The sequence below is a fragment of the Chelonia mydas genome, chromosome 16 (genome assembly GCF_015237465.2).
Source record: "Chelonia mydas isolate rCheMyd1 chromosome 16, rCheMyd1.pri.v2, whole genome shotgun sequence".
Taxonomy (NCBI): Eukaryota; Metazoa; Chordata; order Testudines; family Cheloniidae; genus Chelonia; species Chelonia mydas.
The window spans coordinates 21,383,978-21,404,952 of NC_057857.1; the positions used below are offsets into that span (position 1 = coordinate 21,383,978).

A 20,975-nucleotide genomic window follows, 5' to 3' on the forward strand; every position below is an offset into this window, starting at 1 on the left:
ATTTATGGGAACAAGACCACTCAATCTCCAAATTAAGTAATAACTACACGGTCATTAGCCATCATCCCCAGTTTACAAGGAAAATGGAAGGAGGAATAATGACCAACAACGTGAAGCCAATACAATGACCTCAGCTGAGGATGACTGATTCTATTGAAAGACCATAACTAGGACTTCTCCTTTATCCATTCCTTTCTCCACCTCTCTGATTCTCTCCATCACAGCTGGCATTAAGCTCTTTGGTCTGCTCGGCTGAATAGACCCTTCAGAAAGCTCCAAAGGCCAGAGAGTTTTTCCAGGGGCCTTTTCTCTATAGGGAATCAGGCGCTCCCCTGACCATGGTCCACAATTAATAAGACGTCAGACCCTGCAAAGAAGAGTATCTGCACCATTTGTGCACTGTACATTCACAAGGAAGTTCTTGATGGCAGATATCTATGCAATGGCACCATTAACTTCTTTGAACAGAGCTTCTCTTGCTACAAAGCCCTTACTTTCCCCAGCAGCAGGGTTGCCAACTTTCTACTTGCCCAAAACCGAACCCTTGCCCCACCCCTCCTCCGAGGCCCCACCCCCACTCACTCCATCCCCCCTCTCTCTGTTACTCACTCTCCCCACCCTCACTCACTCATTTTTCATTGGGCTGGCCCAGGGGGTTGGGGAGGTGGTGAGGGCTCTAACTGGGGGTCAGAAATGAGGAGTTCAGGGTGCAAGAGGGAGCTCCGGGCTGAGGCAGGGGATTGGGATGCAGGACAGGGTGAGGGCTCCGGCTGGGGGTGCGGGCTCTGGTGTGGAGCCAGAGATGAGGGGTTTGGGGTGCAGGAGGGTGCTCCACGCTGTGGCTGAGGGGTTTGGAGTGCAGGAGGAAGCTCCAGGCTGGGGTGTGTGGGGGAGTGCAGGCTCAAGCTGGGGGTGCAGGCTCTGGGGTGTGGGGCCGGGGATGAGGGGTTTGGGGTGGAGGAGGGAGCCCCAGGTTGGGGGCGGGGCTCAGGGTTGGGACACAGGCTTACCTTGGGCGGCTCCCAGTCAGTGGCACAGTAGGGCTAAGCCAGGCTCCCTGCCTGTCCTGGCTCCGCGCTGCCTGTGCCCCAGAAGCGGCCAGCAGCAGGTCCGGCTCTGGGGGTGGTGGGGGTGGCAGGAGGCTCCGCATGCTGCTCTCACCTGCAGGCACCGCCCCCAGCTCCCATTGGCCATGGTTCCCGGCCAATGGGAGTGCAGAGCCGGTGCTCGGGGCGTGGACCCCGCCCCCCGCCTAGGAGCCAGACCTGCTGGCCACTTCCAGGGCGCAGCCCGGGGCCAGGACATGTAGGGACTAGCCTGTCTTAGACCCGCAGGACCGCCAACTTGCAACAGCCTGATCAGAGGTGCTGACCGACGCCACTAGGGTCCCTTTTCAACTGGGCGTTCTGGTCAAAAACCGGACACCTGCAAGCCTACCCAGCAGGCCCATCTCCCTTTCTGCCCCCGCCACGTACACTACACCACGTGGTGTGGTTGACACTTACTCTCTATGTATCCGTGCAGGGTTACCATCCTGGCCCTCTCGGGGCTGCTAAAGGGAGAGTAGTGGATGTCATCAGAGAGCGACGAAGGGATCCGGGACTGGGGGGCTCCAGAAGGCGGCACCGTGTGCTGAGGTGTGTGCTTTTTATGGCGTGCTCTGCAGTTTTGAAACCAAACCTGCAACGCCAACAGAAACCAAACCATTTGGGTCAAGCGAGATCTGCACTGAGATTTGATCGATCACAGAGACCACAACAGACCTGGGGCTTCCTTGGAATTCTGTGCATGGGGAAATCTTCCCACCACCACGCTGTGCTGGCCTCGCCGCCTTTATTTTATATGTTAGAGCAGAAGTTTCAACGCCGTGAAGCATGAGCGTCAGGGCTCTTTGGCTGCATTTTTACTATTAATTTGCCTTGGCTCATGAAATGACACAATCCAGCTTTAATGCAATGAAGAACCTGTTGGGCTTGATGCTGGAATCACTGGGTGAAATTTCATGGCCTGTGTTATACAGGAGGTCAGACTAGATGATCATAAAAGGTCTCCTCCGACCTTAAAATCCACCCGTTTTTAATGGAGAGCTACCAACTGTTATCTTGGTCTTTCAGTGCTCAGAACCAAGCTCAGTGGAAGCACTTGGTAGCAATATTGTAACATCTCGGGAAATTCCCCTACCATGTTCCTGACCAGGACTTTGGAACAATCAAATAAAAAGACGTTCCCCTTTGCCAAGGGTCCACCCCGGGTTTCACACGGAGTCCAGTGCATGCTGAGATGGGACGTTGTGTGTGTCTCTTCACTGCAGAGTGAACGTGGGCGATTGGCACGAACATCTGAGCTCCCGGGTTAGCCTAGCCCTGCCTGAGTTTAGCGGCCTCCCTGGCGCTGCACTCACCTGTGTGTCCCCCTCGAACTTCTGGGGGCGCATCCCAGAGTCCTTTGTGCTGCAGCAAGCTGAGCCACTCTATGAATCCTCCCCAGTGAGTCAGGGGGAAACCTGTCTTCTTGTCTTTCTGGGCACACAGGGAGAATTGTGGGAAGGCTTTGGAGGACTATCATACTTAAGTGCTTCACTGCAAAGCGAGTGAGTTACCATTGTGACTGAAAGCCTCACACCCACACAAAGCTTGAGTCTGAATGCGGGGGGAGGCACTGGGGCAATGCCTGGGTTAACTCTGCAGTGGAGACAGCCAGGCAGTACAGACCGGTCCAATGAAGCCAGTGGGTGTGTATCTCATTGCTTGGATTAAAACAACACCCAGTAACCTCTGGCTGTAGTTAGGATGCTGAATCCTGCTTTTTCTGCTACAGTAAGATACACGTGAATGGCCATTTTTTAAAAAGTGCTAAAGTATTAATTTTATTTCTTCCTTTTTAAATTTTTTTCAGAGGTAGGTCAGAGTACAAATGTTCCATGACTCTGAGAAACCCTCTCTCTTTGGTGGAGAATGTGGATATTGGATCACAGAGAAGGAAACAAACATAAGTGTTTCACACAGGATTATGCTTGACAAATTGTTTCCTGATGAAAGGTCCTTTTTTAGAAAAAAAAATCTGCACATGCAATTGCCCAATGCATAGTCCACTTGGTCGATAGAAACTTATTATTGGTCTTGGGGTTATTAAAGAGCCCTGTAACTGAGGTTTGAGCTAGATTTCATCCTACTGGACATTTAAATTTGCCTTTGGCCAGGCAAACATGGATGAAAGTCGCAGGTTTGTTTTAGACTTTCAGGTTTTTCTTACATGCAAAAATATGTCAGTAAAACATTAAAGCTGAGAATATAAATGCACAAGAGGGACAGGATGTTCAAGGTGAGATTCCTACAGGAACTGTACTTACTGCTTGCATAGGTAATACTAGTACTTAGCTGGTATATAGAGCTTTTCATCCATAGATCTCAAAGTGCTTATAAAGGATGTCAATGCCATCATCTCCATTTTACAGATAGGGAAACTGAGGCACATAGCAGTGAAGTGACTTGCTCAAGGTCACCCACCACAGTATCACAGCCAGGAACAGAATCCAGCTCCTGTGCTCTACCCACTGGGCAGCATTTCTATCTTACTCTCTATCATTATTACCGTCACTGCCTTGCTGCACAATATATACAGTGCACCCTCACTGTGATGGCTTCTGCAATTTCCTTACATATTTTCCTCATGGCTGTTGAAGTCCCTCCCACGTTCATTTGAAAACCTCACCCTTAATGTTTTCCAATGTTTCACCTGGGCTGCTCCTTGCTATCATTCTATTCAATGAAATGCATTGAACAGCTAAAGTTTCTTCGTATTGAGGAGTGTCTGTTCTTGGTTGTCTGGACTGATTTTCAATGACAAGGTAAAGTGGCTGGTGCAAGTATTAAAAGCAGCTCCCCCCCTTTAATGTATTTGCACTGGCTTGGAGCTAGACTTCTTTGATTATACAAATTTGAAAAGAAAAAAGAAGAGAAGCGAAAGGGGAGGAAAGAGTGGGAAATGGGGGGGGGGGGGGGGGAAGAACAGCGCTGGTACAATTAACGGACTCTGCAATCAAACACATGCACCTTGGAGCCAGCACTTGCTAGATCCAGCTAACCCAGCGTGGCAGTTCCTGGCAGTGACTCAGTGATGGTCACTCCTACCATGCGTAAGACGACTGTGGAGATTTAGGCTAGTGATTCCCATGAATCCCAATATGGCAAAATCCCCAGTACAGCGTGGCACTAAGTAACACTGCAAAGCATCAGAAGAGCAGAGCTTCTCCCGCGACCCTTACCTGAATGACTCTCCTACTAAGTCCTGTCATATCTGCCAGTTTCTGAAGGGTCTGTGCATCTGGGTTGTTATCCTGAGCAAACTGGGCCTGCATGACCTAGGGCAGATGGACACAGGGAGAACAGTCACCTGGACTCATCCAGCAACGTAACCCTACTCCAGGCAGAACCCCACGCCAAGGCCACTTTACCTGCAGCTGCTCCGCGGTGAAGGATGTCCGCGCTCTCTTTGCTGGTTTGGGTTGGCTGTCTTGCTCAGACGGGACCGCTCCTTCTAGTGTGATCCCATTGCCTACAGGGAGAGAGGACAGTTCTGAGCACACATCTCTACGGTTTGTGGCTCAGTCTGTTTGCACATGCGGTTGCTGTACATGGTGGAATGCCACTTAGAGCCCACTTACAGGAACCCAGAACCAGTCGTCTAAGAGAAGGGGATTTTCTCATACAGACGGAGCAGAATTAACCCCCTCCCCATAGGACTGTCTGGGGAGGTCACTGAAAACAGGAGCTTGCCCAGTAAGGGAGAGTTCTGGGTTGACGGGATTTGGGCTACTAGTTATTTTAGGTCATGCAAAGTGATTCAACCCCCCGGGACCTGACGCAGTGCCCCATTATTCAAGTCAGCTCCCACTGCAGAGCATAGGAGCTTGGCCCGACTGCAGGATCAGGCCCTGACCTCGATGCACAGCCCAAGCTGGGGAAATCAGGAGGAGCGTGGGAAAGAGAAAGAATCAGGGCTGGAGCAGTCACTGCACCTCTAGATCTGCCCCAAGCAACACAGACCCTGTTGCCCAGCCTCGCACCGGAAGCCCCCGCAGAGCTGGGTTCCCTGGCATACCAGGGCTGTGCACTTCCTGCCTGCTCCCACGTCCCCCACCCTGGGTTTTGGCTCCCCTGCAAGGCCTCACAAGGGGACAGGATTCCCCCACCCCCGGGGGTTTAAAATGTGCAGAAATCATGAGCTTGCAAAGCTGAGTCCTGCGTTAGCTACTGATCGTGGCTGGCAATTAGCACAAGCACCAGCTGCAATCTACAGCCAGGGGGAGACATTTCCCTTCCAGCAGGTGCCGGGTGTTTCCTTTTGAGGAATATGAAGTTCTGTGGTTCAATCAGGTCTCGAAGCAGCATCCTGCCAGGGACGTTAGCAAGGCAGGTCCTCTCCTCACAGAGGAGTGAAGAGTGGTTGATTAACATCTCTCTGAAACGTGGCCCCTATTGCCAAGCACCTCACAGGATTTATCCTCCCAACAACCTGCCAGGGCTGTTATCCCCACCGTACAGAGGGGGATGGAGGGCACAGAGACACGAAGTTACTTGCCCAAGGTCACACGCAATCTGTGGAGGAGCAGGGAACTGAACCTCAGTCCCCTAACATAAGAGCGGACATCCTGAGTCAGACCAATGGTCCATCTAGCCCAGGATCCTGTCTTCCCACAGTGGCCAATGCCAGGTGCCCCAGAGGTAATGAACAGAACAGGGCAATAATCCCCTGTTATCCGGTCCCAGCATCTGTCAGTCAGAGTCTTAAGGACACCCAGAGCATGGTGTTGTGTCCCTGTCCATCTAGGCTAATAGCCATTGATAGATCTATCCTCCATGAACTTACCTAGTTCCTTTTTGAACCCGGTTATATTTTTGGCCTTCAAAACAACCCCGGCAATGAGTTCCACAGGTTGACTGTGCGTCGTGTGAAGAAATACTTCCTTATGTTTGTTTGAAACCTGCTGCCTATTAATTTTATCAGGTGACCACCTGGTTCTTGTGTTAAGTGCAGGGGTAAATAACACTTCCTTGTTCACTTTCTCCATACTACCCATGATTTTGTATACCTTTGTCATGTCCCGTCATGTAGTCAGCCTGCAACATTAATGTTGGCACTAAATAGTTTGAATAACTCCTGCACCAACTTTGTATGGGCTGGCAAGTTCCCAACAGAGCGACACCACTTAGCACTGATGATCTCAACTTGGCACCAGCAGGCGTCTTTGCACCATCTCCCCCAGCGCCAGGAACAGTTCTGATTTATCTAAGGCTAGTGCCTAAGAACCCCAATCAGGATCCGTTGTGCTAGGCGCTGTACAAACAATATAAAAAGCAGTCCCTGCCCTAAAGAGATCCCAGTCTGATTAAGACACAGCACAGGTAGGTGTATCGGGTAACTGGGAGGAAGGGGGAACAGTAACAAGGACAAGCATTTAGATACCATACCAGCCGGTATCAGTAGGCACAGCAGAAGCAGGTCTCTACCTTCCGAAACTCTTGACTCTGAGCACTGAATCCAGGCCACATGGAAGTCATTCAGAGATTAGCCTGGCCCTGGATGTTTTGCTCCCTTGCGGTACCTATAGCTACTGTGCCAGCCTGGCCCAGGTGCTGGCACTTTTACCTCTGGGATAAACTATGGGTGGCTCAAAGTCAGAACCAAGCCCCAGACGCATGCCCCGTGGTGACCCTGCAGTGCCGTACTGGAGAAGTGCTGCCCGGCTACAGCTGCTGTCCTTCAGCTGCGACACTCCAGCAAGGGCCATTCCGCTCCTCCCTGCTGACTGTCCAGCGGGAGGATAAAGGTCTCATGGCACTTTCTGAAGGATAAACCCTGAATCCTGGGCAACATCCCCTCCATCAGTGAGCAGGTTCCAGTACTCCTGGTTGTTGCTTCAGGTATAATCGTTACCCCACTGCAATCCACGGGCAGTATCTACTGTAACTTTTCAGTTTGCAAAGTCCTTTGGAATCACTTTGGTAGTTCTGCTCTGCTGATTAAGGTGGGACCCACCACAACAAGAAGGCTCAGTGGGGAGAAAAAAAATTGGGGTCGGAAAAGTCCTCTTTGTTAGCTCTCCTGGAAACCTGAACATTGTAATGAGTTAAGCGAGTGCCAAGAAACACTTGGGGCGTGTCTCGTGAAGGAGATGTGGCTTTACTGACAGATAGCCAAGTCCCCAGCTACACAGCAGAGGAGTCCCTGTTTGGGGGTCTCAGGGTGAAATTCCCCAGCATAAAACTTACACACCACTCGAGTCCCACTGAAGTGTAAAGTGGGGTGGGAGTGGAGGACATTCACCCTGCCAGCACGCAGGAATCGCACCATCCATTGCCCCTGCCCTGCACTAGCTCTCTGGCTAAAACTAGTCGTTTCCATAGCTAAAAAGACTATTTCTGCCATGTAAGTAGTTTGTGGGGGGGTCTTTCCAGCTACTTCCACCCCCCAAATCCTCCTCCCATGCGTGGAACGTAAACCCCTCAATCCTAGAGGCTGGATCTAGGACTCCTACAGTGAGCAGTGAATAAGACCTGTGGCGTTGGTCATCTGGGTTCCCTGCCCTCCCCGGCAATTGTGGGGTGCTTTCCTGTGGGGTATTTCCCAGGACATATGCAGCTAAACCACTGCAATGGGGAAAACAGGAGAGGAAAAGGATATTGTGCGTTTGATTCATGCACGTTCAGCCAGAATCAGTTTGCATCTGAAATACAGAACCAGGCTGTGCCTTGCCAGCGCCCACCTGGACACAAAGAGCTTTAGGGAGTGGGCCTGGGGCATGAGGTCACGTTAGGCCCCTGGGGAATATTAGAACCTTCATCTTCCACAAAGTCCTGGAAATGGCACCCACTATAAGACCTGCTTCTACGAAGTGATTCCTGAGTGCAAGGCTCCCTCCAGGGTCCTCAGACACGCTAGGGCTGGCCGTGCTCAGACTGGGTGGGTGCCTGAAGCGAGGGTTCAGCAGCTCCCCCTTCCCTGCACCAGGAGTGGTTTGCTTTGTAGGCTGCACCAGGCTGTGATTGTCTTGGCCCACACTGAAGGGCTTTCTCAGCCAGTTTGACTTGTTCCTGTAGGATGATGAATGGGATTCAGGCTTCAGCAACATCTGTTTATTTTTCTTATACATAAAACCTCATGTGCAGAAGAAATTGCTTTGTAATTACTGGGGTGGGGGAAATGTGTGGCCCTCTGCAATTCTCCAGACGTTGCTCCTCTCCACACCTTTCCCATCCTCTCCTCAAGGTTTCCTTGTTTGGTTCCAGTGCAGGAAACGCTGGCTTTAAGCTGCAGAATCATGCGGCACAGCCGCTCCGCCCAGCTGCCACTGGGCTTCCTCCTGCTGCTTGCCCTGCATGGCTGGTGTGATCTCCCTTTGGGAGCAACCACCCTGTGCCTAAGTGGCAGGAGAGAGACAGCATCTCAATTGGTGTAAACTGGGGAAGCTCCAACCACTCCAACAGAGCAATGGCCATTTACGCTAGCCAGAGAGCCGACCCATTCACACCGGCTGGGGATCACAACATTCAATATCCCCATGTCAGGACAAGTGGCATCTTCCCCCTGTAGTCCCCTTCCCACCAAGGGCTAATCCGAGCAGACACAGCAACACACCCGCATTGTTAAGAGCAGCACTGTACCCCAGGCATCGGTCTGCCATGTGGACTGACGTCCCGCAAACAAGCATCCCAGAGTCAGGACCCTCCCAGGCGGATTTGACATTTTGTTTTCATCTCGTTGCTTAAACCTTGTAAACACACTCTGATTGTTTTCATGTCATTTGGGGTAATCGTTTCCACATGCAGCCGAGGATGGTGCACCACATTCACATCCCTCAACAGCACATCCGCCCCAGTTAAACACACACCGGCCTCCCCAGCAAACAAAAATAAGAACAGTACTTAGCACTTCGGCAGTGCTTTCATCTGCAGAGAGCTCTGATGTTAATTAGAGGGTAATAAATGGCAGGGGAAGGCACTGGGGACAAGACTAGCTCCCCCATGTGAAATTCTCTTATTTAAACTTCTCTCCCCTCCTCCCCCTTTCTCCTCAGCCTCTTCTGTGCTCCAAGAGTTTGGTGGAAAGATATGAGAGTCCATGATCTAGGCAAGAAACAAGCACCCTGTGAGCTCTCCTGATCACTCCTAGTCCAGTCTAGTAACGATCCTTGCACACGGCTCTCCCACACAGTCTCTTTGTTAGCATTAGCCCTTTGGTCTCCTGCCTAACTGCAGCCCACAGAATAGCCTTAGTTTCTGCAGCACTGGGGAGGCCCCAAGGTTTTGCCCAGGCCAGGAGAAATCGTCACCCTAGGAGAAAATTAAGCTTCATTCAAAACCACTGTAGCACAATGCAGTTTGAATCACGTAATTGAGCTAAATGAATCTGCTTTGATAAGCAGGCAAGAACTCCAACACCATCCCTCAGAAAAACAGGCCAGCTGCATGAGGCCACGTGTGGAAACAGGAGCAAGGGTAGGCCATGATTCCCGACTCACCCACCTGCACCGTACCATGGGAAGCGTTCCTCCCAAAAGGGTCTATTAAACCTTTACCTATGCAGAAAGACCCAAGTGCGTCTCTCCATCTCAGTACAGAGATTGCAGCCACGGCTGGAGGAGACCTACCAGACTGAGCCAGCACAGAACTCGACAGATAAGATACCTGGGGCCAGATCCTCTGAGGAGTCAGTCTCCACTGAAGTCAAGGGGCTGCGCCATTTACACAGCTGGGGTCTGGCCATTGCTCGCCAGAAGGCGAAACAGAAATGCTCTCAAGGCGTCTCAGTTCAGAGTCAGACGCTCTGCAAGCACCGGCCACGGGCCTGCTGCTGTGCCCTATGAGACTGACCAACCTGCTTTCACAGCCAGCTTTTATCACAACCTGTCTGTGTCCAGTGGCACCCTGGAAGGGCTCAAGCAGGGTTTTGAAAACCTTCATGTGACTCCCTGCACCCGACAGCACCTCCTCTGAGCCATTTGTATGGGAATAATGTTCTGTCGGCCTCATGGCAGGGGTTTAGCTTCAAATGAGCATTCAGATCACAAAGCAATTCCTGCACCCTGCTGATTCCTGGGACCTTCCTTCTCCCCTTTCAGAAGGCCATCTTCACAGGTGGTAGGTCTTCTCCAGTGACAATTTCGCTGGCAGCACAATGACTCTGCAGGCATCTACACCTCACTCCACACAAGCAGTCAAATAACAAAAGCAAACATTCAGCATGCACCAGGACACGCCTCAGTTTGCAGGGACAGACACTCAGCTCTCATGCTGGGGCAAGAGGAGAGGACAGTCCCAGATTCAGCATCAGGAGAGGCAGTTGCTGGGATTGGCCAGGGCTCCCTGGGGGCACTAGGGCCCTGGTAGAGATGCTGCCACTGACCCCTGCCGTCTTCGTCTTGACTAACAATAAATCCCTTGTAATGGCATGAGCACTTGTTCACCTCCACCCATTCTATTGGCCAGGGACACTGTGATGCTCACGTTATGGGCCTCACATCTAGCTAGCTTTCCCAGGGCATTTCCACCGGCCTTTCTGCATCCACACCATTGCGTTACACATGGCTTCTGGCTGACCTTGGCTGTGAGAATACTACTGGCTTATTTATGATAACTGCAATGTGCAGCACCACCTGAAGACAATGCTGTGGGCAATTCTCCCCAGCCACCCGAGAGGGATGGTGTTCTTTGTCTCACTGTATAAATGCTAACTATTATATGCCCGTATTTTCTCACATAGCTGCGTTATCGCCTAACCCTCGATATGCCGCATAGATCCAGAATGTCTGAGACTGGTTTTTTGCACACGTAATGTACACGTCTGTCAGCTGGGCACTAACAAAGCACAGCTCGGCCCCTCCCACTCCAAAATGCCCAGCCAAGGAACAGTGCATCAGCTCTTACCGAGCTGAGAAGCTGAGGAAAAAAGCAGGACCGTGCTAGGCTCTCTCTGGAGTTGTGAGCTTGCGTCTTCTCCAAAGCATTCTAGAGCCTTCACCAAAAACTTTGGCTCGAAAGCAGTTTAGATGGCTCAATCAACACTAGGTTTAATGGCAATAACCTGTAAAATTGTCCCTGCACCTGACACTCGGCTCGTGCCCATGGCACAGTCACAATGCAGCTTAAAACCCAGGATATGCCACCTCAGCAGCTCGCCCCATGGCACAGTAACAATGCAGCGTCTCACAAGACTTGCTGACTTCAAGGTGAACTCACCAGGGACCCAAATCCTAACGCTGAACTTCATCAGACTCCAAACATCCCAAGTCACCCACCGACCAGCTGTGCGTAATGCACGAGAGCTAGGGACGGTGCTCAAACAATCCAACTTTTCAACCCTTGGGCCTTTCATTGACTCCCCACATGGCCAGCTCCTCCACATCATCCACGCCGAACTTCGCCATTCCCACGAGAGCCTCTTCCACCCCAGCCCCCGGCATCTCACAGTCCAGCTGCCTAGTTCATTTCCAGCAGCCAGTTCTTACTGTATTTTATTGGTATAAAATATAAACACCAGCACTCTCCAGCCCTGAGTGCAGTCCAGCCCCGCACTGCCCTGTGTTCGATTAGCGCAGCCAGTTGGGTTCTTTCTGTGTCCATTTGAATGTTGCCACTCAGGAAGAGGGAGCTGGAATTAGTTCAAGGGGAAGGGAGCTGCTCCGTTTTGCATTTGACCTCTGCTGCTCCCTGAGAGGTGTGGGACTTGATTGAGAAACCAGATCCTTGCTGTCTCGCTCTCCAATTGTGCTTACAGTAAGGGGAAGGTCAGCACGCAGTCCAGCACAACTGGGAAGTGGCGGGATCCGTGGGAGGGCAGGGCCAGTGGAAAATGAGGGGAATGTTTGGTCTGACTGCCAGGTTTCCCATCTTCTAGATTTATGACTCACCGACTCAAAATCCCTACTGCTTCCTGCCCCGCGTGCTACAACGGGAGACCAGCAAACCCAAGCAACAACGCATCCAATCAAAGCCGAGACTGGGGCCTCCATTTCCTTGAGAGAGAACTCTAGGCGCCCAGGCCCTCCCGTGCGTTTGGGGGCAGCAGTGCTGAGAGAATGACAGCACCACCCCTCCCCCCTGCCTAGCGCTACCACGAAATCTTTGCCAGATTAGGCCCCTCAAGGCTCTTCCAGGACCTCAGTCACCACTTTGGATCCTGCTGGGATCCTGGTAGCCTAGGGAAACGTCTGCCTCGGGCCTCCTATCAGAAGGCCAGGGAGGAGGAGAATAAAGGGATTGTTTTGCTCCCAGGTGGCACCTAGACATGTCACCTACACACAGATAGAGCCCCAGGGCAGTTGGGAAAAGCGGCACCAGCGGGAGGCTCCAAGGCAGGAGAAGAGGCAGCAGACAGCATGGGGCGGCTGTTCGCAAGGGGCGGCCACTTCTCACCCAGAGCAGCAGCAGCTGGATGGAGCTCAGCACTGCCGGGGGTACAGAGACTAGCAAGGCTAGTGGGAAACAAATAGGTTAAATTGGCCATGCCACCCCAGTGGGAGGTTTAACCCTGTGGAGACTGTGGGCACATCTCTGCAGAATCTGGAAAACACCAGGGCTCTAAAGCAAAGGCTCAAACTCTGCCCTGGGGCACACACAGGCCCCCGTCCACTCTGGACGCATCTGAGGGTGGAATTTTGCCCACAGAGAACTTGCCCACCAGGGATGATGAGGTTGGTGTTTGCTGCCATCTGGACTGCCCAGCTTTCTAGGTAAGCCTCATCCAGCCAGGGTTGCTGGAACAATTTGTATAGTGGGGGTGCTGAGAACCAATGAACCAAACTGCAAAGGCTGTATATGAGGGAAACCACTTCAAGCCAGGGGGTGCATCAGCTCCCCCCGCTCCCAGGGGGTCCAGCAGTACCCCCCGCTCCCAGGGGGTTCAGCAGCGGGCTGTTTGAACTGGCCCCAGCACCAATGCACACAGAGATGGGCTAGCACTATGGCTTAGTTACCTAGTAAAGGAACAGGAGGGGAAGGCGGGGAAAATCCGCTTATTCGGCCATTCTACTAACATGGAGGGTGACATTCTCAGGAGAGAGCGGTGCCAGCGAGTATCCCGGAGGGTCTGCATACCATTTTCAGCTGCTCGCTTGAGGTTCTCTATCATTGTGTCATAGTGAATCCGGCACAGCACTTTCTCTTCCACCAGGCCAAACTCCTCGCCAGTAGACAGCTGCCTTTTACAGGAGAAGCAGGCAAAGCAGGCAAGATGGTAGGCATTGCCGCGGGCTCTCCTTACCCAGTCGCTGGCATAGATCTGCCTGCCGCAGCGGGCACACTTTGTACCAAATCGACTGGAAAAAAAAAACAAACACAGAGAGAAAGGGTGAGAACTAAGACAGGCTGCCGCAGCGTGATTGTCATTCATCTGTATGACGCCCCACCAGCATCAGTGCGACACGCCACACAGACGGAGGCTCAGAGACAGTCCTTCCCTCAGAGAACTCGTGCTCTAAACAAACCAGAGGAAGGGTGGGAGCGGAAAGCGATGCCCAGAGAGGCCAGCTGACTTGCACACAGGAGGTTAGTGGCATGGCTCTTGACTCCTGGTCAGTGTCTTACTGCCTCCCTGGATTCTTGGGAAGGGGTGGCTCTAAATACAGGCCAGCCGCACACGGACTGGAGTGAGCACCACTCACCTAGCTGTGTGCAGCGTTATTGTCACCGTGACAGTCCCAGGACAAGGTGGGGGGAGGTGCAATACCTTTTATTGGGCCAACTTCAGTGGGGGAGAGAGACAAGCCTGAGAGCTTACCCAGGCCAGACCCGAAGAAGAGCTCTGTGTAGCTCGAAGGCTTGTCTCTCTCCCCTACAGAAGTTGGTCCAATAAAAGATATTCCCTCCCCCACATTGTCTCACCGCTGACGTAGGCCTTATCACTCAGCACTGTGCCACTGGAGTGCCCAGACGCCATGGGCAACAGGGTCAGAGAAATCCTTGAGCTAATAACTGTTCATGCTACATTAAGCCAACCAACCAAAGCAAAGGTCCAGGAGATAGATTTGTTTTGGGGTCCCACAGCCATTAGTAGAGATGAGAGAACCCCACGTGTATTCATCTGTTAAGAATTCACGAGAAATCTCAGCCCCCTCCCCGGGAGACGAGGTCCACCATGGACACTGGCCATCTCAGCTGAGAGGCCAGGGATGGGCCACGGAGAATGAATTCTCCCCCCTGGTCAGGGTTTAGGTGCACTGCCAGAGAGGGGCAGCATTTATGGTACTACCTGGGCCACCCCTGTTCTGGGAGCGAGTCCTTTATCCCCCAGGTGCCAAGCCAGCACCTTTCACCATGTTCACTGCAAAGAACCCGAGAAGCAGGTCAGAAGCTAGAGAAGGTGGAATGTTGGAGGCTTTGAGAGCCCTGTCCCGGGGGATCGAGTAGGGCAAATGCATCTGGCATTCAGAATAGACTGTACCACCAGCTGGGAGCGGGGGATTCCCAAAGCACTCGGTGTTGGCCCGACTCTGCTCTCATTTAAATAAATGGGAATGAAGCAGAGTGTTTTGGAAAATACCTTCCCCACCACCACCACCACCACGGTGAAATGCTGACCCCATGGAAGTCACGGGGGGTTGCCCATGGCTCCAGTCGGGCCTGGATGTCACCCATCCTGCACACTATCACACAGGGCTCCGGTGACAGTCAGTCTCAGGAAACACTTAGAATTATTAGATCCAAACAGTTTAGTGAGATTTAGAAAGTTCCAGCTCTGTGAAAGCCAAGCAAAAGGGCCAGGCAAGGTAGTGACCTCAATAGGTCTCTTGGGGTCAGAGACTCAGAGGCAGAATCATAGGACTGGAAGGGACCTCAAGAGGTCATCTAGTCCAGTCTCCTGCATTCATGGCAGGAGTAAGTATTATCTAGACCATCCCTGACAAGCACTTGTCCAACCTGCTCTTTAAAATCTCCAACAATGGAGATTCCACAACCTCCGTAGGCAATTTATTCCAGTGCTTAACCAGCCTGACAGTTAGGAAGTTTTTCCTAATGTCCAACCTAAACCTCCCTTGCTGCAATTTAAGCCCATTGCTTCTTGTCCTAGCCTCAGAGGTTAAGAAGAACAATTTTTCTCAGAAGAGAAATAGCATTAAAGGTCTGATCGAAAGCCCACTGAAATCAACTGAAAGATCCACCCCTGGTTTTGGATCAGGCGTTTGGATAAGAGTTGAAAGTCCGTCTGTGGCAATTGCCTAACAGATGATAAATTCATAAACAAGCAGTTGAGGTAACGTGGTTAAATGAATCATCTTTCAAGTCTGTGGGCTTTTTATTTTGGTCTTTGTCAACGTGACATTAGGATGGGAAATGTGTAAAGCTGGTCAAAAAAATAGTTGACAACTTTTTTCCTTCTAAATAAGCCGGTTTTATTGAAACTGAAATGTTTCAAAAAAATTTATCCGTTTGGGCTAAAGTTTCCTTGGGAAGGTTTCCCAGGCCCAAGATGGAATTCCTGTGGTGGGGAGGGGGAGAAAGAGAGCCCAGAACAGTCATATTGCCTAGTGGTCGTGACACTCATCTGGGGTGTGGGAGACTTAACCCTGGGTCTCCCACATCCCAGTTGAGTACTCCAATTACTGGCTTTTCTGGAGTCTGTCTCTCTTGAAAAATTTCAGAAGGTCTGCACTGAAACAACATTTTGAAATCTCAAAAATTGTAGCTACATGGAATTATTGTATTCCAGCCAGCCCTAGACATTTATTAGAGCCGTTTTCCCCATTCCAGTGAACGGAACCATTTTTTTTCAAATATTATATACATCATTTGCTTTTTTTTTTAATTTATAAATAAAAGTCTTTTCACTGACAGAGGAAGAAAGTTGGTTGATTAACGTATGCCAAAAATGTCATTTCATATTATGTCCTTGAAAAGACAACAAAAGTTCCCCAAGTGCCCTGTGTTCTCTGCTGTACGTCTAGGACTATTCTTCAGTTTATGCAGAACCCAGAACGTCCATTGACATCCATAATGCCTGAGGGGTGCAAGTCTCTGTTGCTTGCTAAGGGTTCTGTAGTTTACAAGAGAGAATCAATGTGAAATCCTTAATATACAAATGTCCCATTCAACTCCCCAGAGAACAGGAGCCTGTTGGGGGACCATTAAATCCAGCTCGGTGAAGTCCAGTTTGCATTTTCCTTCTGATTTTTTTTCTTTTAAATGCATGTTTATAGTTCTTTAACAAAGTGCAAAAACCAAAAAACACACCCCAAAAAAACCCAGCAGCAATGAAATGATGGAACAGACTATTCTTTGTGACAACAGAGTTAATGGCAGTCCTGAAATTATTCTCATATCAGATAATGTTTCCTTCATATACAGTCTAGAGATATTATTGGGGTGAGTTTTGTTGCCTTTGCCTAAAGCATCAGCAGGAGACAAAGGATACAAGACTAGATGGGCCATCTAAATCCCTGCGTTATAACCCCAGTGGAGATCTGGCATCAGATGAACTGCTTGTGTGTTCTGCTATTGCGGTTCCCATTTTTCAATATTTAAACGTGGCAGGTTAGCCATGCCCGAGCCGAGCCAAGCTCTTTTGCCACCAGTCTACCAGCTAGAAAGGGCCAAGAAGGTGCAGAATACATTGCTTCGTCTGTATGTCAATTCTCAGTCTCTTACATCTGCATAGCTCAAACTTCCTTTCAGTTTTGTTCAACAATCTGAAAACATCTGCTCAGTGTGTAGCGGCAGTCAAAAAAGCAAACGGAATGTTAGGAACGATTAGGAAAGGGACAGATAATAAACCAAAAAATATCCACATGAGGAGAAAGATTAAAATGACTGGGACCGTTCAGCTTAGAAAAGAGACGATTCAGGGGGAATACGATAGCAGCCCCTAAAATCATGACTGGTGTGGGGAAAGTGAACAGGGAAGTGTTATTTACCCCTTCACATAAAAACAAGAACCAGGGGTCACCCGATGAAATTCACAGGCAGCAGGTTTCAGACAAACATAAGGAAGTATTTCTTCACACACGTTTCTTCACAGATAAATTCCTGGAGGACAGGTCCATCAATGGCTAATAGCAAGATGGTCAGGGATCCAACCTCATGTTTTGGGTGTCCCTAAACCTTTGACTGCCAGAGGCTGGGTCTGGACAACAGGGGATGGATCACGCAAAATTCCCCTGTTCTGTTCATTCTCTCTGAAGCATCTGGCACTGCCCAAAGTTGGAAGACGGGCTACTGGGCTAGATGGACCATTGGTCTGAACCAGTCTGGCCGCTCTTCTGGTCTTAATCTGGGATCTTTTTTATTATTGGATCAATTTTTATTCCCAAAGATTTTTGGGAAACAAAAAACCATAAGACACTTGCAAACCCTTCATGTTTCCAGACTCATCTCATGGCTCAGAGCAATTTCAACCATTTCAGCCGTATGATATAAACCGATTGTTAATTTAACTACAACCCTCACAGAGCTTCCCCAGTCTCACCACCCATCACCTGTGCATTGCAAATCCAACCCTGCCCAAACAACCTTTCACACTCTGTGCTGGCTAACGCATTATTTCCAAGTATTCTAATGGCCCACAAGCTCATCGCACTCCCTGGAGCGACTCCACCCACTGCGGTGGAGTTCGTTCCAATTTACACCGGCATTAGTAAAAGCAGACGCAAGTTCTCAGTGCATGAATACCTGCAGAGCTAGGGTAGAGACACTGGGCTAGTTAGATGGGACAAGACCGGCATCTATTCAAATTACTAATTACGAAACTATATGGGAGGAATAGAAATGTCTAAATTTCTGAGTCTGACCATAGCTGACCAGAAAAAAAAAAAAACAAGTAGGCTGCCAAGAGAGGACACTTTACGCTGAAGTTGCAGAGATGAGATCTAGCTCATGTACTTCAGCTGGGAACATTGTAAACTGACTTCTTGCCAGCCAGTTTATATAAAAGCACAAACAAAAGAACTGTGTTAATTTTTTTCTATTCAGAACTACAGATCATTCCTGCAACTTGGATTACTTGGAACAATGTGCTACGTAAACAAGCTTACACACTAAACTGTCGAGAAATAAGGGGAAGGGTCAAGCTTAAGCCAATTAATAACACTCTGTAATGCCAAAAGTCTTAGCCCATCTAATCACACTTCTCCTCCAGAGCGCACAAAGCACTTCATAAAGCCAGGAGAGTTTCATTATCCCATTTCACACATGGGAAACTGAGACAAGGGATGCTAAAGGAACTTGCTCCAGGCCAGTGACAGAGCCTGAATTCCCTATGCATTGGGAGGCGTTACCATTTGAAATTCAGGCAACTATCCAATCAGTTACCTCCCCTGCTCTGCCCAGCTGCTGAAGCTTAAAGACCACCTGGTGTAATGGTGCAACCCCAGGAAACTGCAGCTCAGAGAAGAAAACCAAAGGCTCAACCCTGCACCCACTAAACTCAAGGAGAGTTTGCCACTGATTTCAGTAGCAACAGGATCGGGCCCCTTGGACTTTTCCACAGATCTGCTGGCTTTTTCTGACCCCCAGCCGAAATTTAGGAGAGGTTTGATTGTGACATTCCTTGCTCACCACACCCCTGCTTCTCCCCATCCCACCTTAATACTAACTTGACAAAAGCAGACTTGATACTGGGTACAAATATGGGGGGACAGAAATGCCTGGCTGTTATTTACCCACCAGGCTCATGCAATCTTTCAGTGATTTAACGCAGTCTGTAGGCCCAATCCTGTTGCCACCAAGACTGACGGTGTAGCATATCGGAATAGGCTAGTACCCCTTTGTACAGTGTGAGAGCCCTCAGTGGTGCTCACTGTGTTCTAGGTTTGTTTAGAAGCCTGCCAGAGCTCCCATGTGTATTCGCAGCCAGGCTTCACATGTTGTGCACAGCTAGGAGCCCTGATTATTTGGAGCCCACAGAGCCCATGCAGTCATTCCCTCATGTTGTTTGTCATGTAAAGTGACAACAGATGGCAAAACTCTCAGGCACTTCCGTGGTGAGGGAACAGGGTTTAGAAGTTTAAATGAACTTTCCATACTGGACTCCAGCGCTCTGCCAGGCACTCAGCTATGGGGGAGTGACGGGGACTGCTCAACAGATTGACAGACCCTCACACCTTCTAGTGGCTAGTTACAGTCCCTTCTTCCTATGCACTTACATCAAGGAGGGCCAAATCCATACACCAGCGTACCCCTCTGCAAAGGCCATGCAGCTACATTTCTAAACCAAATCAGAGCCTTTAAAAAAAAAAAAGTTCCCCCCCCCCAAAATACTGAGAGAGGGAAGTTTACACTGCACCAAAGCCCCTGTAAAAATCCCTAACCTTGGGGAAGCTGCATTCCGGAACAATAGGAAAAACTGTTTGGGTTTTTTTTGTCTGCTATTAGAAATCCAGCACCCTCGGGATCTGAATGGTTCTGGAAATTAGCAATGGAATAGGAGGCCTTTCCCCTCCAAGTCACCCGTCATGGCTGTGGTCAGAAGTAACCCGAAATGACTGGCGTTCAGTCGCCTACGTGGAATGAGCTGGCGGTTTCAGTCTAGCTCCCAGCAAACGGGCCCACATCACCCAGCACATTCCCGCGGGGCAGCCCCAGCAGGAAGGGGCAGAATGGAGTGGGCCATGGAGGCTGTACTCCCCTCCTCCGCCTTGAGCGGGGTCGCCTGAGAACAGGGCTGTCGCCTGATGGCAGGAGAGGAAACTCGCACTGTCACTCTCTGTGCTGAATCTGGTCTCTGGATACCGGGCTGTGAGTCCGACACCAGCACTAAGTCGCGTGTGTAAAAAACCCCTTGCTGGGGCTGAGGCCAAGTCACCAACTCTCACGCGGCGTGGACATTGCCAGCCAGCCAAATAGGCTGCTACGGGAAATGCCAGCAGGCCTGTACCCCAAGGACAAAGTGCTTTCTGATCTTCTTTACCAGATCCTTGCTGTAAACCGTGGAATGAAAATAAAATAGAACAAAATCCTCTGGGCATTGTCCTGTTACCGCCTGGGCTCTGGGAGAGCCAGAAAAGGAGACTTGGCTGTAATCACTGCTCCAGGAACGTCCCGTACAGCATGTGCCATAAGGCGGAGAATGCCAAGCATTATATAACCACTGCTGCATGGGATTCGTGCCAGCCCCTTGGAGAGGAGATGGGCAGCCATGGACATGCTAGAAGAGGAGGTGAAAGATACAAAGCCGGAGGCTTTCCCAGACAAAAGCTCATATCCTCCTGATTACAGTCTCGGTCCTGCGTCTCCTCACCCCCCGCCATGTGGCAGCACTGGCTCTGATGGTCTCTTACTGTGTGTAAGAGCTGCCGGGTTGGGTCCAGCAGCATGTGGTTTGTGGCTGGCTGACCACCACAGCCAACAGGAGCTAGACAGCAGTGATGTTCCCAAAGCTCATCTTGGGCTTTGCAAAGGTGGATGTAACATCTGGCAATGGGGAAGTGCAAACTCCACGTAGAGCCTCCTTTTCCCAGCCAGCTCTCCGCACTCTATTACACAACCCTGCCACGGCGCTTTAAGATGGCTGGGCCAGTTTCTCCCAACACCGTCTTGTTTACTAATTCTCACAGCCCCCTGGGAGGCCGGCAAGTTTGTTACCCCATTGTGCAGACAGGGAAAGGAGATTAAAGAGAGCTGCCCAGGCCTCAGTGTGCAGAGCCATCAGCAGAACACGGCATTCCTGGCTGCCGTGACCCATTCTGGGACCTTTCCCGCACCCTGCTGCTATCTGCTGAAGGCGCCTCAGTCCTGGCCTCCAGAAGCTCTGGTGCAACCCAGTCATTTGCCTCAGACAGGGCATTTCTAGACCAACCTACAATTTAAGACCAGCCCTCCCTGACTGGCAAAGCACCTGAATCCTGCATCTCGTTCTGGGACCCTCACATGCCCTAGAGACTCTGAACTGTGCCAAACACTGTGATGGCAACAGCGACTGTAGGGATTAGGCTGAGACCACCTCATGCATTTTACACGTGACCGAAGTCCGAAGATTGCTAACCATGG

At 50.5% G+C, this 20,975-nt stretch overlaps 1 protein-coding gene across 3 annotated transcripts in view; it reads right to left on the reverse strand.

Moving 5' to 3' along the window:
• Positions 1-20,975, reverse strand: part of LHX6 (LIM homeobox 6) — a 40,812-nt gene that overhangs the window by 2,735 nt on the left and 17,102 nt on the right. For all 3 annotated transcript variants that reach the window (XM_043530397.1, XM_037879850.2, XM_037879849.2), the window contains exons 5-8: positions 13,095-13,315; positions 4,454-4,554; positions 4,265-4,360; positions 1,506-1,680 (exon numbers count right to left, since the gene is read on the reverse strand). In XM_043530397.1, coding sequence (XP_043386332.1) covers positions 1,506-1,680; positions 4,265-4,360; positions 4,454-4,554; positions 13,095-13,315 — 593 coding nt within the window. The remainder of the gene's footprint in view (positions 1-1,505; positions 1,681-4,264; positions 4,361-4,453; positions 4,555-13,094; positions 13,316-20,975) is intronic.